This window comes from Callithrix jacchus, chromosome 2 (assembly GCF_049354715.1).
Source record: "Callithrix jacchus isolate 240 chromosome 2, calJac240_pri, whole genome shotgun sequence".
In the NCBI taxonomy this organism is placed as follows: domain Eukaryota; kingdom Metazoa; phylum Chordata; class Mammalia; order Primates; family Cebidae; genus Callithrix; species Callithrix jacchus.
The window spans coordinates 3,467,277-3,481,942 of NC_133503.1; the positions used below are offsets into that span (position 1 = coordinate 3,467,277).

A 14,666-nucleotide genomic window follows, 5' to 3' on the forward strand; every position below is an offset into this window, starting at 1 on the left:
TGAGTTTTGCCTCCTCCACTGGATTGTGAGAGCCTCGAAGGGGACAAGGATCTGCATGAGAAAGCCCTTGAGACATCCCACAAAGCTGGCAGCAGACAGTGAGCAATCTGGGACAGTTTCCCTCTGGATGGATCCACAGTGCCTGGATGGGACCTGGCTCAGACAGAGGTCAGTTCTGCAGGTCACTGAGGCATGGAGAGGTCACAGCTACCAAGTGTAGGAATCTGTATTCAAGGCCCACAGCATGACTCCAAAGTCCCTGGACCACTTACCTCTCAGAATCACCCTTGCAAGCTCATCAGATGCCCAGGCCAGCAACACAGACAAGCCAGGGCCAAAGAAATGTGGGAAGCCTTGGAACACCCCCCACGTATTCCAACTTAATCCTGGCACCCTTGCGCCTCGCCACCCTTCTTCCTGCTTCAACCTCACCCCCTACACAGAGCCTGGTCCACTTAAGTTGGCATCAATTAGATGCCTTGATAAATCAGTCTGATCTTCTTGAGGAAAAAAAAAAAGACTTTACAGATACACAGTTGCAAGTCAGAATGCTAAAGAACATAAACATATAACAACCTAATGTACATATACATTCATTATATAACCAATCATTGTGACATATTAAATACTATTTTCTTTTTTTTTTTTTTTTGAGACCGAGTTTTGCTCGTTATCCAGGCTGGAGTGCAATGGCGTAATCTCAGCTCACCGCAACCTCCGCCTCCTGGGTACAGGCAATTCTCCTGCCTCGGCCTCCTGAGTAGCTGGGATTACAGGCACGCTCCACCGTGCCCAGCTAATTTTTTGTATTTTTAGTAGAGACGGGGTTTCACCATGTTGACCAGGATGGTCTCGATCTGTTGACCTCGTGATCCACCTGCCTCGGCCTCCCAAAGTGCTGGGATTACAGGCTTGAGCCACTGCGCCTGGCCTAAATACTATTTTCAAAATGTATACAAGCTTAATGTTCTATTTATTCAAAATACGAACCATCAACTTAATTTGCCACTAGTCCCTTCACAAAACACATGATCCACTGGGAGTTAACGGATTAGCAACTGACAGGCAGTGACACACAGGAATAAGGAAAACCAAGAGGCGAAACCGTTCTGAAGTAAAGAAGGTTTTAACGCAAAGAGAAATCAGAGAATTACTAAGTGATTAGCACTAATTCTGACCCAACTAACTAATTAATATGAAATGATGCAATGTCCTATGCTTTGGTAAATTCAAGCTATATTTCTAACAATGTTTGTAACGTGACTTTCGAAATGCTCCTGGCTCTACAAAGATGAGATTATAATGTAGTTAATACAGGCTAAAGCATTTCCCCCTGCTGAGCATGTTGTAACTTTCAACAGTCACATTGGGCGTCCAGAAGATGAAGGTAAAGGTTGTGGTAACTTACCGAAGTTGAATTTCTCACCCTCCGTTGCCCAGTATTGGCAGGTTCTGGAACTGGTGGCTATGGTAGCTTGTTGGTCTTTGGTCTCTTAGAAGGTGGAGAACCATCATCATCTTGAAAAAAAAAAAAATGGCCACTACTGAAGGAACCATCTTAGAGTTACAGCTAGCTCCCAGTCAATTCCCAACATTCATAAATTAGGCCAGGCACAGTGGCTCATGCCTGTAATCCCAAAATTTTGGGAGGCTGAGGCAGGCAGATCGCCTGAGGTCAGGAGTTTGAGATCAGCCTGCCTAGCACAGAGAAACCCCGTCTCTACTAAAAATGCAAAATTAGCAGGTCATGGTGGTGCCCATAATCCCAGCTACTCGGGAGGCTGACACAAGACAATCCCTTGAACCCAAGAGGTGGAGATTGCAGTGAGCCGAGATCACATAATTGCACTCCAGCCTGGAACAAGAGCAAAACTCCAGCTGAAAAAAAATTAGCCAGGCGTGGTGGTGCCTGTAATCCCAGCTACTCAGGAGGCCGAGGCAGGAGAATTGCTTGATACGGGAGGCAGAAGTTGCAGTGAGCCAAGATCACACGACTGCACTCCAGCCTGGGTAACAGAGCAAAATCCAGTCTAAAAAAAGGAAGCAAGAAGTAGGGCTACATTATTTATGAAACAGATACTGTTGACTCAGTCACCAGAAAGCCTGTGTATAAATGACCTGTGAGATATTCAAACACAGCAAACACACACAACTCAAGACAGCTGTTGTGAGAGTTCCATGCTCATTTCCTTGTGGATACGCCAGCAACTCATTCTATGATCCTCTGATAAACCTCATGTTAGAATTAGAGACATCTGGGTCAGGCACGTGACTCACAACTGTAATCCCAATAGTTTGGGAAGCCAAGGCAGGCAGAATCACCTGAGGTCAGGAGTTCAAGACCAGCCTGGCCAACATGGTGAAACCCCATCTCTATCAAAAATACAAAAAAATTAGCCTGGCATGGCTGCACATGTCTGTGCTCCCAGCTACTCGGGAGCCTGAGGCAGGAGAATTGCTTGAACCTGGAAGGTGGAGGTTGCAGTGAGCTGAGACCATGCCACTGCCTTCCAGCCTGGAAGACAGAGGAACACTCTGTCTCCACCCGCCCCCACCCCCGCAAAAAAAAATTCCAGACATCTGGATCAAATAAGCTGCCACCGTCATTTTCCAGTTCCCCAAGTGTCAGGTAATAACCTATTAAGATTGCTGCTCACACACCATCTATAAATACTGAAAATATCATTTTAAGAAATTTTATTTTTTTTGAGATGGAGTATGGCTCTTTTTGCCTAGGCTGGAGTGCAATGGTGCGATCTCAGTTCACTGCAACTTCTGCCTCCGGGTTCAAGCAATTCTCCTGCCTCAGCCTACTGAGTAGCTGGGATTAAAGGCATGCGTCACCACACCCAGCTAATTTTGTATTTTCAGTAGAGATAGGGTTTCTCCATGTTGGTCAGGCTGGTCTCAAACTACCCACCTCAGGTGATCCACCCCTCTCAGCCTCACAAAGTGCTGGGATTACAGGCGTGAACCACCACACCTGGCCAAGAAATCTTTATTTAAAAACACACTGGGGCCAGGCATGATGGCTCACACCTGTAATCCAAGCACTTTGGAGGCCAAGGTGGGCAGATCACCTGAGGTCGGGAGTTCAAGACCAGCCTGACCAACATGGTGAAACCCCGTCTTAAAAAGAAAACAACAACACTGGGCTCAGTGGCTCACACCTATAATCTCAGCACTTAGGGAGGCTGAAGTGGGTGTATCACTTGACGTCAAGAGTTTGAGACAGGCCCGGGCATCATGATGAAACCCCATCTCTACTAAAAAATACAAAAAAAGAAAAAAAATTAGCCATGTGTTGTGGTGGGCACCTGTAATCCCAGCTTCTCAGGAGGCTGAGGCAGGAGAATTGCTTCAACCTGGGTAGAGGAGATTGCAGTGAACAGAGATCATGCCACTACACTCCAGCCTGAGCAACCACAGTGAGACTCCAACTCAAAGAAAAAAGACTCCATCTAAAAAAAAATGTGGTATGGCAAAGAAAATAATTACTGTGTTAAAGACAGTTTCATAGAAAATGAAAAACCACCAAAATACAATAAGCTGTCTTTTTATATGGGTATAATTGTTATTCTTATTTTACAGCTAAAGAAACGGACTCAGAGAATGTTATTTGATTGAACCATGTTGCATCTCTGGACAGTGCAGCTGAGACAGACTTCGTGCATAACTCCACTTGTCTACCAGGGCACCTCTCATAAAGGTAAGGCATGTATATTTGGCCCAATATACAAAGCTGCTGGGGAAGCACTGGGTCAACTCTACAACAGTACTTCCAAGTTTATCAAGGGAAACCAGAAGGGAAGGTGAAAATGCTTCTAGAAGGCAACTGGACATCAGCGCCCTTGCTTGTTGCCTTTGGGCTCTTCCTCTAAGGCCAACAGTGACCTGAAATTCTTGACTGACAGTTCCAATCAACTGGAGAAAATGGTACCAAGGTCGCCAACATCAGACAGATTCACTTACGGGCCTATCTATGTGCTTTGAAAGAAAAGACAAAACTGCTTTTGTAAAGGATACTGTATTTCAGAAAAACATAATCATATTCACAACTAATAACACTGTAAAATGCTGATGTGTTGAATGCTACCTTAGAAAAAATGTTCAAATCTAGGAAAACAATTTCTGATAGAAAACTACCTATCAATTATCTAGCTAGCTATCTATCTAGAGACATGGTTTCATTCTATTGCTCAGGATGGAGAGCAGTGGGATGATCACAGCTCACTGCAGCCTTGAGCTCCTGGCCTCAAGTGATCTTCCTGCCTCAGCCTCCTAAGTAGCTGGAGTCACATGGTTACATCTGTTTTTGTTTTTTTTTTTTGGAGAGACAGGGTTTCACTACATTTCCCAGGCTGGTCTCAAACTCTGGAGTCCGTCACCCAGGCTGCAGTGCAGTGATGTGATCTCGGCTCACATCTGCCTCCCGAGTTCAAGCAATTCTCCTGTCTCAGCCTCCAGAGTCGCTGGGATTATAGGCATGCCCACCACACCCACTTAATTTTTGTATTTTTTGTAGAGACCTGGTTTCACCATGTTGGCCAGGTTGGTCTCGAACTCCTGACCTCAGGTGATCTGGCCGTCCCAGCCTCCCAAAGTGCTGGGATTACAGGTGTTAGCCACCAGGCTGGCCCAAGCATTTTTTTTTCTGTTATTAAATAGCCTAACCCAGTCGGGCGAGGTGGCTCATGCCTGTAATCCCAACGACTCTGAAGGCCAAGGTGAGAAGATTGCTTTAACCCAGGAGTTTGAGACCCGCCTGGGCAATATAGTGAGACCCCCAATCTCTACAAAAAATGCTAAAATTAGGCCAGGCATGCACCGCACCCAGCTATTTTTGGATCTTTGGTAGAGATGGGATTTCATCATGTTGCCCAGGCCAGTCTCCAACTCCTGGGTCAAAGCCATCCTCCTGCCTTGGCCTCCGGAAGTGCTGGGAATACAGGGCCCAGTCAGCCTCATGTTTATTTTCAACAGTCCCTCCCTGTTGCACACTTGGATAATTTTCTTCTTTCTTTCTTTTTTTTTTTTTTTTTTGAGATGGAGTTTCGCTCTTGTTACCCAGGCTGGAGTGCAATGGCGCGATCTCGGCTCACCGCAACCTCCGCCTCCTGGGTTCAGGCAATTCTCCTGCCTCAGCCTCCCGAGTAGCTGGGATTACAGGCACGCACCACCATGTCCAGCTAATTTTTTATATTTTTAGTAGAGACGGGGTTTCACCATGTTGACCAGGATGGTCTCGATCTCTTGACCTCGTGATCCACCCGCCTCGGCCTCCCAAAGTGCTGGGATTACAAGCTTGAGCCACCGCGCCCGGCCCCTTTTTTCTTTCTTTAGGCGGGGTTTACCTCAGTCTCGCAGGCTGGAGTGCTGTGGTAGGATCATCGCTCAGTGTAGCCTTGAACCTCGGGTTCAAGCAGCTGGGAGGCTGAGGTGGGACTACAGAGATAGGGTCGCGCCATGTTGCCCAGGATGCTCTTGAACTCCTGGCCTGAAGGGATCCTCCCCCTTCGGCGGGCCGACACAGTTTTCTGTTTTTGACCAACACAAACACTGTGCTGGTTCGGAGTTTGTCAACTGCCCTTCTTCAGCCAGCAGCACACAGGACCTGGCGGGGAGGTCGCGGCTGCCAGGGTACACTCTGAGGAGGGCGCAAATCGGCTCTAGGAACTGTATCGCCCGCCTGACGCCGCCGAAGGCGGACTCCAGTGTAGTCACCGAAGACCCGCCTCCGCGACGCCGCGAAGGCGCGCCCTTGTGACGTCAAGAGGCCCGCCCTCTATGCGGAGCCAATCGGAACTGGAGGCGGGGCTCCTGGTCTTCCAGGAGCGCGCATGCGCGGGCGGGTGGCCGCTGGCGGCCCGGGAGGTATGGACTCCGATGCTGAGCAGGTCTTTCCATGTCAGCAGGCTCCTGCCCCGCCGCCGTCACCCATAAGCTCCAAGGAGGAGCTTTACGACTGCCTGGACTACTACTACTTGCGTGATTTCCAGGCCTGCGGGGCCGGGCGCAGCAAGGGCCGGACACGGCGCGAGCAGGCGCTGCGCACCAACCGGCCGGCGCCCGCTGGCCACGAGCGTAAGGTCCTGCAGAAGCTCCTCAATGGCCAGCGCAAGCGCCGACAGCGCCAGCTGCAGCCCCGGCCGCGCACTCGCCTTGCCTGAGCCTAAGCCCGAACCTGGGTACGGGCCCCCCGCCACCTCCCTCAGCCCGGGCCCCGGGACCCCGGGAGCGACCCCCACCGCCCTGTGCGACTCGTCCTGGGCAGGATCGGTACCCTCTGAGGCTTCCCGACGTTACGGAGTTGTACCCCCCAGATTGACCTCTGACAGCCGTTACAGTAGCATTAAAGCTTTTGCAATTTTGTACGAAGGGGCTAGGAAACGAAGAAAACTTTTTTTGTGTGTGTGATAGAGTCTCGCTCTGTCACCTAGGCTGGAGTGCAGTGGCTTGATCTCGTCCCACTGCGACCTTCGCCTTCCGGGTTTAAGCGATTCTCCCGCCTCAGCCTCCTGAGTAGCTGGGTTTACAGGCGCACGCCACCACGCCAGGCTAATTTTGTTTGTTTGTTTGTTTTGTTAGTAAAGACGGAGTGTCACCTTGTTGGTCAGGCTGGTCTCGAACTCCTGACCTCGTGATCCGTCCGCCTCCGGCTCCCAAAGTGTTGGGATTACAGGCGTCAGCCACCGCACCCAGCGAAAACATCTTTTTAAAAATGTAAGCCATCCAACCCGGGAGGCTAAGGTTATGGTGAGCCGAGATGGCCACTGTACTCCAGCCTGCATGACAGAGCAAGACCCTGCCTCTAAAAATAGATGTGCAAGTGGGAGCTTTTCTTCCAGTGCTCATGCTCAGACTGAAAAAAGTAATTGGGGCCGGCGCAGTGGCTCCCAGTACTTTGGGGACTGAGGCGGATGGATCGCTTGAGCTCAAGAGTTCCAGACTAGCTAGGGCAATATGATGAAACCCCATCTCTACAAAAATACAAATATAAAAAATTAGCTGAGTGTGATGGCGTGTGTGCTTATAGTTCCCCCTCCTTGCGGGGTGAGGTGGGAGGATTGCTTGAGCCCAGGAGGTCAAGGCTGCAGTGAGCCCTGATCGCCCCTCTGCACTCCAGCCTGGGCGACAGAGTGAGACCCTGTGTCAAAAAATAGAAAGAATAACTGATCTGTGTTTTTGTCTAATTTCCTGCAGGATACCCGGAGGACGTGTTCAAAGTATTTGCTGTAACTCCAACTGTAACTCGGTTCTAAGGAGGAGAGAATCCATGTTCCGTCAACAACTTTTCACCTTTACTTAAGTTTACTGCTTCGATATCTTTTCCTTACTGATTGATTGTTAATTAAGTAGTGTCCAAGTGGGTTAGCCTTTTTAGGGGTTATTAATAAAAGAGGGCAGCAAGAATGGCATTTTAACTCTTCTGGGTTTTCTTCAGTTACTATGGTAACTCTTTTCAGGTCCACCAATGATTTGTTCTTATCTGTAAAGAAGAGGCCGGTCACAAAGATAAGTGGGGAGAGACCAAAGATAGGAATATATGTAAGATTTCTTTTGTATTTTTTTATTTTTGAGACAGAGCCTTGCTCTGTTACCAGGCATTAGGCTGCAGTGGCATAGTCTCAATTTACTGCGACCTCCGACTCCCAGGTTCAAACGATTCTCTTGCCTCAGCCTCCCAAGCAGCTGGGATTACAGGCGCCCACCTCGACGCCCAGCTAATTTCTTTGTATTTTTATTGGCCAGGCCAGGTGCGGTAGCTCACACTTGTAATCCCAGCATTTTGGGAGGCTCAGGCAGATCACCAGAAGTCAGGAGTTCGAGACCAGTCTGGCAAACATGGCAAAATTCCATCTCTACTAAAAATATAAAAATTAGCCGGGCATGGTGGTGGGCACCTGTAGTCCCAGCTAGTCGGGAGGCTGAGCAGAAGAATCACTTGAACCTGGGAGGCGGAGATTGCAGAGAGCCGAGATCATGCCACTGCACTCCAGCCTGGGCTACAGAGCAAGACTCCATCTCAAAAAACAAAACAAAAAAGATTTCTACCTAAATGGACTACTCTGAAGGTTAACATTTGCGTATCATAATGTATATTGCACAGTGTGTCAACCTCAATCAAAAGAGGCAGAATCTACTTTAAAGTTTATCCATGCACAGTGTTTAAGGAGGGCCACTTGGGAAGCACAAATTCCCAAGAGTAGAAGTCAGTGTTCCAATGCTAGAAGTTTGGGATCACTTACATAGACAAAGTTTAGGGAAGCTTCACAGAATTTCAGCATCTTTTTGTTTATGGCTTAATACATAGTTAAAACAATCTTACTCCAGGCGGTCTTTCTTTCACTGTGTCACCCAGGCTGGAGTTAAGGGGCACAATCACAGCTCACTGCAGCCTCAACCTCCCAGGCTCCAGCAATGCTCCCCGCTTGGCATCACTAGTAGCTGGGACTATAGGCGTGCACCAACATACCCGATTAATTTTTGTATTTTTTTGTAAAGATGGGGTTTCGCCACATGGCCCAGGCCTGTCTCATACTCCTGGACTTAAGCAATCTGCTCACCTCAGTTTTCTAAAGTGCTGGAATTAGAGGCATGAGCGACTGCCCAGATGAGGTAGTCTTTTTTTCGGGAAACGTGTATTTAACATTCCACATTGAAGATGTAAGTCATGGGTTCCTTGTGCCATCTGGTGTAAGTTAGGTATGGAAAAATAAAGGAGGCAGTTAATATACTGGAAGGAGAGGAGGTCTAGTCTCTGGTCTCTCATAGTCATTTACAGAATGAAAATAATAAGAATAAATTAGGGGCAGGCACGGTGGCTCAAGCCTGTAATCCCATCACTTTGGGAGGCTGAGGCGGGTGGATCACAAGGTCAAGAGATCGAGACCATCCTGGTCAACTAGGTGAACCCCGTCTCTACTAAAAATACAAAAAATTAGCTGGGCATGGTGGTGCGCGCCTGTAGTCCCAGCTACTCGGGAGGAGAATTGCCTGAACCCAGGAGGCGGAGGTTGCGGTGAGCCAAGATCGCGCCATTGCACTCCAGCCTGGGTAACAAAAGCGAGACGCCGTCTCAAAAAAAAAAAGAATAAATTATAATTTAAGAACCAGAAGTTACAAACATGCTGTGTGACTTGTCAGGGTGTAGCATCCTCCTTGGCACACTAAATTTACAGAGGGTCCTGAAATTTTATTTTTTTTGGTATGGTTGCTAGGTTCTCTGCACTATTGATCCCACAACAGTTCTTCAAGGCAGATACTGCTATCTTTTTTTCTTTTTGAGACAGTCTTGCTTTGTCATCCAGGCTAGAGTGCAATGGCAGGATCTTGACTCAATGCAACCTCTGCCTCCCTGGTTCAAGCAGTTCTCCAGCCTCAGCCTCCCGAGTTGCTGGGATTACAAGCACCCACTACCACACCTGGCTAATTTATATATTTTTTGTAGAGACCACATTTCACCATGTTGGCCAGGCTGGTCTTGAACTCCTGACCTCAGATGATCCACCCACCTCAGCCTCCCAAAGTTCTGGGATTATAGGCATGAGACAGAGTTCAAGTACCTTTCCAGAGATGATACAGCTGATTAGACAGCAGACCAGGTCGTCTCCCAGGACTTTTGCCCTTGATCACTATACTACCTTGTTGAACACAGCAGTAAATATTTCATACGTAGTTTTATCCAAAATTTTCCTGTTGGTTGTGGTAAACCATGTTCTCTTGTTTTGAGACAGGGTCTTGCTCTGTTTCCTAGGCTTCTGGTGTGCAGTGGCATAAACAGGGCTCACTGCAGCCTCCACCTCCTGGACGAGGTAATCCATTTCAGCTTCCCAAAGTGCTGAGATTACAGGTATGAGCCATCATACCTGCCCTCACACTATATTTTATTTATTTATTTTTTTGAGATGGAGTCTTGCTCTGTTGCCCAGGCTGGAGTGCAGTGGCGCAATCTTGGCTCACTGCAACCTCCACCTCCTGGGTTCAAGCGATTCTTCCGCCTCCAGCCTCCGGAGTAGCTGGGACCACAGGCGCGTGCCACCATGCCCGGCTAATTTTTGTATTTTTAGTAGAGACGGGGTTTCACCGTGACCAGGATGGTCTCGATCTCTTGACCTTGTGATCCGCCTGCCTCAGCCTCCCAAAGTGCTGAGATTACAGGCTTGAGCCACGGCACCCGGCCACACACTATATTTTAATGCTTCTTTTGAAAATGGAAATTTATAGACGATTTACTTCAAACTAATGATAAGAAAATGATGCTTTTCTGGTTTGTTTTGTTTTTGTGTGTGTTTTTTTTCTTTTCTGACACATGTTCTTGCTCTGTTTCTGTTACCCAGGCTGGAGTGAGGTGGCACAATTATGGCTCACTGCAACCTCAACCTCCTGGGCTCAAGCAATCCTTCCCCCTCAGCCTCCCAAGTAGCTAGGACTATAGGTACATGCTACCACACTTGGCTAATTTTTGTATTTTTTGTATAGACAGGGTTTCACCATGTTGCCCAGGCTGGTTTCAAACTCCTGGGCTCACATATTCTCTACCCTCAGCCTCCCAGAGTGCTGGGATTACAGGCATGACTCACTGTGCCTAGCTGATGCTCTTTTTTTCAAATGCATTTTTACCTTTTTTTTTTTTTTTTGAGATTCAGTCTGACTCTGTCTCCAGGCTGCAGTGCAGTGGTGCAATCTCTGCTCACTGCAGGCTGGTCTTGAACTCCTAACCTCAGATGATCCACCCGCGTCTGCATCCCAAAGTGCTGGGATTATAGGTGTGATCCACTGTGCCTGGCCATTTTGCTCATTTTAGGTACTAGAACTTTTTTAATTAAAAAAAATTTTTTTGAGACAGTCTCACTCTGTCACGCAAGCTGGAGTGCAGTGGGAGTGTCAAAGTTCACTGCAGCCTCGACTTCCTGGACTCAGGTGATTCTCTCACCATAGTCTTCCAAGTATCTGTGACCACAGGTGCATGCCATCACACCCGGCTAATTTTTTTTGTATTTTGTAGCGAAGGGGTTTCGCCATGTTGCCCAGGCTGGTCTCAAACTCCTGGGCTCAAGTGATCTTCCAGCCTGTGCCTCCCAAAGTGCTGGGATTACAGGCTTGAGCCACTGCACCAGGCCTTTTAAATTAAATTTAAATTATAAATGTCACTGTAGTGAATATGTGTATTATTTATCTGCTGCTATACAACAAATTACTCCAAGCCTTATGGCTTTAAATAAGTACTTAGGGTCTGGCACAGTGGCTCACACCTGTAATCTCAACAGTTTAGGAGGCTGAGGTAGACAGATTGCCTGGGTCCAGGAGTTCGAGACCAGCCTAGGCAACATAATGAGACTCTATCTCTATAGAAAATGCAAAAAGATGTGGTGATACACACCATGTATCTCACTCTGTCCCTCAGGCTGGAGTGCAGTGGTGTGATCTTGGCTCTTTGCAACCTCCATCTCCCGGTTCAAGCAGTTCTCCTGCCTCAGCCTCCCAAGTAGCTGAGAATACAGACACCGACCACCACACCCGGCTAATTTTTGTATTTTTAGTAGAGACAGGTTTTCACCATGTTGCCCAGGTTGGTCTCAAACTCCTGACCTCAACTGATCTGCTCACCTCAGCCTCCCAAAGTGCTGGGATTACAGATGTGAGCCACCACGCCTGGCCTAATTTTTAAATTTTTAAAATAGGAAACAGTAGATTCTGTGGCTAGATGGGGGACGAGGAAGAAGGGGTATGGGTTGAAAAACTATTATGTGCTGTGCTCACTGCCTGGGTGCAAAATACCCTTGTAAGAAAACTGCACGTGTACCCCCTGTATCTAACACAAAAGTCATGAGCTGGTGCAATGGCTCACACATGTAATCCCAGCACTTTGGGAGGCTGAGGTGGGTGGATCACTTGAGCTCAAGAGTTCAAGACCAGCCTGGGCAATGGGGCGACACCCTGTATTTTTTGTAGAGATAAAAAATACAAAAATTAGCCAGGCATGGTGGCAGGCACCTGTAATCCCAGCTACTTGGGAGGCTGAGGCAAGAGAATCACTTGAACCTGGGAGGCAGAGGTTGCAGTGAGCCAAGATTATGCCATTGCATTCCAGCCTAGGCAACAAGAAGAAAACTTGGTCTGAAAAAAAAAATTAGCCAGGCATGATGGTGTGTACCTATAGTCTCAGCTACTCAGGATGCTGAGTTGAAGATTGCTTGAGCCCAGGAGCTCAAGGCTGCAATGAACCATAATTACAACACTGCCCTCCAGCCTGGGTGACAGAGTGAAACCCTGTCTCAAAAATAATAACAATAAGATAAAAGTTAATTTTTTTCTGTTACCCAGGCTGGAGTGCAATGGCTCAATCTTGGCTCACTGCAAACTTTGCCTCCAGGGTTCAAGCGATTCTTCTGCCTCAGCCTCCTGAGTAGCTGGGATTACAGGTGTGCACCACCATGCCCAGCTAATTGTTGTATTTTTAGTAGAAACAGGGTTTCACCATGTTGTCCAGGCTGGTAAAATACAAAAATTAGCTGGGCGTGGTGGCTCACGCCTGTAATCCCAGCTACTCGGGAGGCTGAGTCAGGAGATTCACTTGAACCCCGGAGACAGCAGTTGCAGTGAGCTGAGATCACACCACTGCACTCCAGCCTGGGTGACAGATCAAGACTCTTAACTCAAAAAAAAAGAGGTCATTTTTATTTTGGGGGGTCTTAAGTCCTAAAAAAGCAGCTCATTATTTAAGCATTGGGGAAGGCATGTATAATCTTATTAGAAAAATAAATGACTTTTGTTCTCCCTTCGGGGTTTGTTAATAATTACTGAAAATGTAAAATTGAATAAGTTTCATAATGAAACTATTTTGTAAAATTCTATACTGTAGAAATGGCCTCACGGCCCTGCGGTGAGAAGGAAAGCTTAAAATGCCCTCTGATGGCCAAACATGGAATGACTGCTAAACCTATGAAAAAGTTTTAAAGTTAAAATAAGGAAACAGATCATAAACAGGTTGAAAGCTTTCTCTACAAACCTGTTCGTGGCAATGCAGTTTATAAAAGCAAATCATTGCCGGGCGCGGTGGCGCGTGCCTGTAGTTCCAGCTACTCGGGAGGCTGAGGTGGGAGGACTGCTGGAACCCAGGAGTTCTCGGCTGTGGTGCGCTATGCTGATCGGGTGTCCCCACCAAGTTTGGCATCAACATGGTGACCTCCCGGAAGCAGGGGACCACCAGGTTGTCTAAGGAGGGGTGAACTGGCCCAGGTCGGAAACGGAGCCGGTCAAAACCCCCGTGCTGATCAGTAGTGGGATCGCACCTGTGAATAGCCAGCCTGGGCAACATAGCGAGACCCCGTCTCTTAAAAAAAAAAAAATTATATATATATATAAAGCAAACCATTTTCCCAACTAGCTGGGATTACAACCACGTGCCAACACGTCCAGCTAATTTTTTGTGTTTTTAGTAGAGATGGGGTTTCTCCATGTTGGTCAGGCTGGTGTCGAACTCCTGAACTTTTGATTCGCCCGCCTCGGCCTCCCAAAGTGCTGGGATTACAGACTTGAGCCACTACGTCAGGCCAACACTGTCTTTTTTTTTTTTTTTTGAGACAGAGTCTCGTTCCGTCGCCAGGCTGGAGTGCAATGGTGCGATCTCGGCTCACCGCAACCTCCGCCTCCTGGGTTCAGGCAATTCTCCTGTCTCAGCCTCCCGAGTAGCTGGGATTACAGACACACGCCACCATGCCCAGCTAATTTTTGTATTTTTAGTAGAGACGGGGTTTCACCATGTTGACCAGGATGGTCTCGATCTCTTGACCTCGTGATCCACCCGCCTCGGCCTCCCAAAGTGCTGGGATTACAGGCGTGAGCCACCGCGCCCGCCCCGTCCCTGTCTTAAGAAAATGAAAATGAAAAACAACAACAACAACAAAAAAAAAACCGGGGGGTGGGTCCGGGGGGAAATTGGGAACGTCTCTGTAGTCAAAAAAAAAAAAAAAAAAAAAGGCTTGAACGGGCTGAGAACCTTGATTCCCAGGGGAGTCCCTGCGCTGGGCCAGCCTCTGGGGCCGGACTCCGCCTCCCAGCCCAGGAGCATCTTGGGGAAGGGCCTGTCTCCATCTGTGTGTCCCGGTGGAAAAACCGTCACGGTGGGGAGTCACTGTCATTATTCACTGAGCTCAAGTGCTCCTATTTTGGGGTTCTCCCGTTCGAATTCCTGCGTTAAGTGAATGGGGAAGGGCTGGATACCCGGGCGGTGCCCTGCGGCTCGGGGCGGGGCCAGCCGCGGTCGCGGGGCCGCAGCCACCCCAGCCCTCCTCCCGCCACGTCCTCCAGGAAACGCTGCTCAGGCCCTCCATTGAGGAGACAAGGACCCGCTGTCTTTAGACACAGGAGTAAGTCGTGAGCCCTCGTGTGAGGGGATAAGGCGTGGAGCCGGACGCGGGCGGGGTCGTTCTCACTCAGACGCTGAGGCCCCGTTATCCGGAGGCGGCGGCACCGCCCGGGCTCCCGGAGAGGGCGCGCCCACTGGCCAGAGAGCCAATCAGAGCACGGGAGGCTTGGAGGCCACCGCCCAGCGACCACTCAGGCGCGGGCCGCACGCGCTGCCTGCTCTTCCACTGGCCGAGCTTCTGCCCATCAGGGCGGAACCAGCGCGGTCTCGGCCAATAGCGGGAGGCGGCCGGGTC

At 48.7% G+C, this 14,666-nt stretch overlaps 1 protein-coding gene and 1 long non-coding RNA gene across 12 annotated transcripts in view; one reads left to right on the forward strand and one right to left on the reverse strand.

Annotated features, from left to right (window-relative positions):
• Window positions 1-5,718, reverse strand: part of LOC118151640 (uncharacterized) — a 65,519-nt gene extending 59,801 nt beyond the window's left edge. For all 11 annotated transcript variants that reach the window (XR_013528559.1, XR_013528547.1, XR_013528560.1 and 8 more), the window contains exons 1-2: window positions 5,355-5,718; window positions 1,409-1,518 (exon numbers count right to left, since the gene is read on the reverse strand). This is a non-coding gene — a long non-coding RNA (uncharacterized LOC118151640). The remainder of the gene's footprint in view (window positions 1-1,408; window positions 1,519-5,354) is intronic.
• A 104-nt stretch (window positions 5,719-5,822) lies between these two features.
• On the forward strand, window positions 5,823-7,418 carry NUPR2 (nuclear protein 2, transcriptional regulator). The gene is made up of 2 exons (XM_035291969.3): window positions 5,823-6,188; window positions 7,204-7,418. Exon 1 carries the CDS (start codon window positions 5,841-5,843, stop codon window positions 6,168-6,170), a length of 330 nt encoding a protein of 109 aa, XP_035147860.1. The 5' UTR covers window positions 5,823-5,840; the 3' UTR covers window positions 6,171-6,188; window positions 7,204-7,418.
• The last annotated feature ends 7,248 nt before the right edge of the window (window positions 7,419-14,666 follow it).

What these genes read in the sequence shown, in the direction of transcription:
- NUPR2 (XM_035291969.3), top strand. Translation starts at nt 5,841, where the DNA reads ATGCGCGGGCGGGTGGCCGCTGGCGGCCCGGGAGGTATGGACTCCGAT.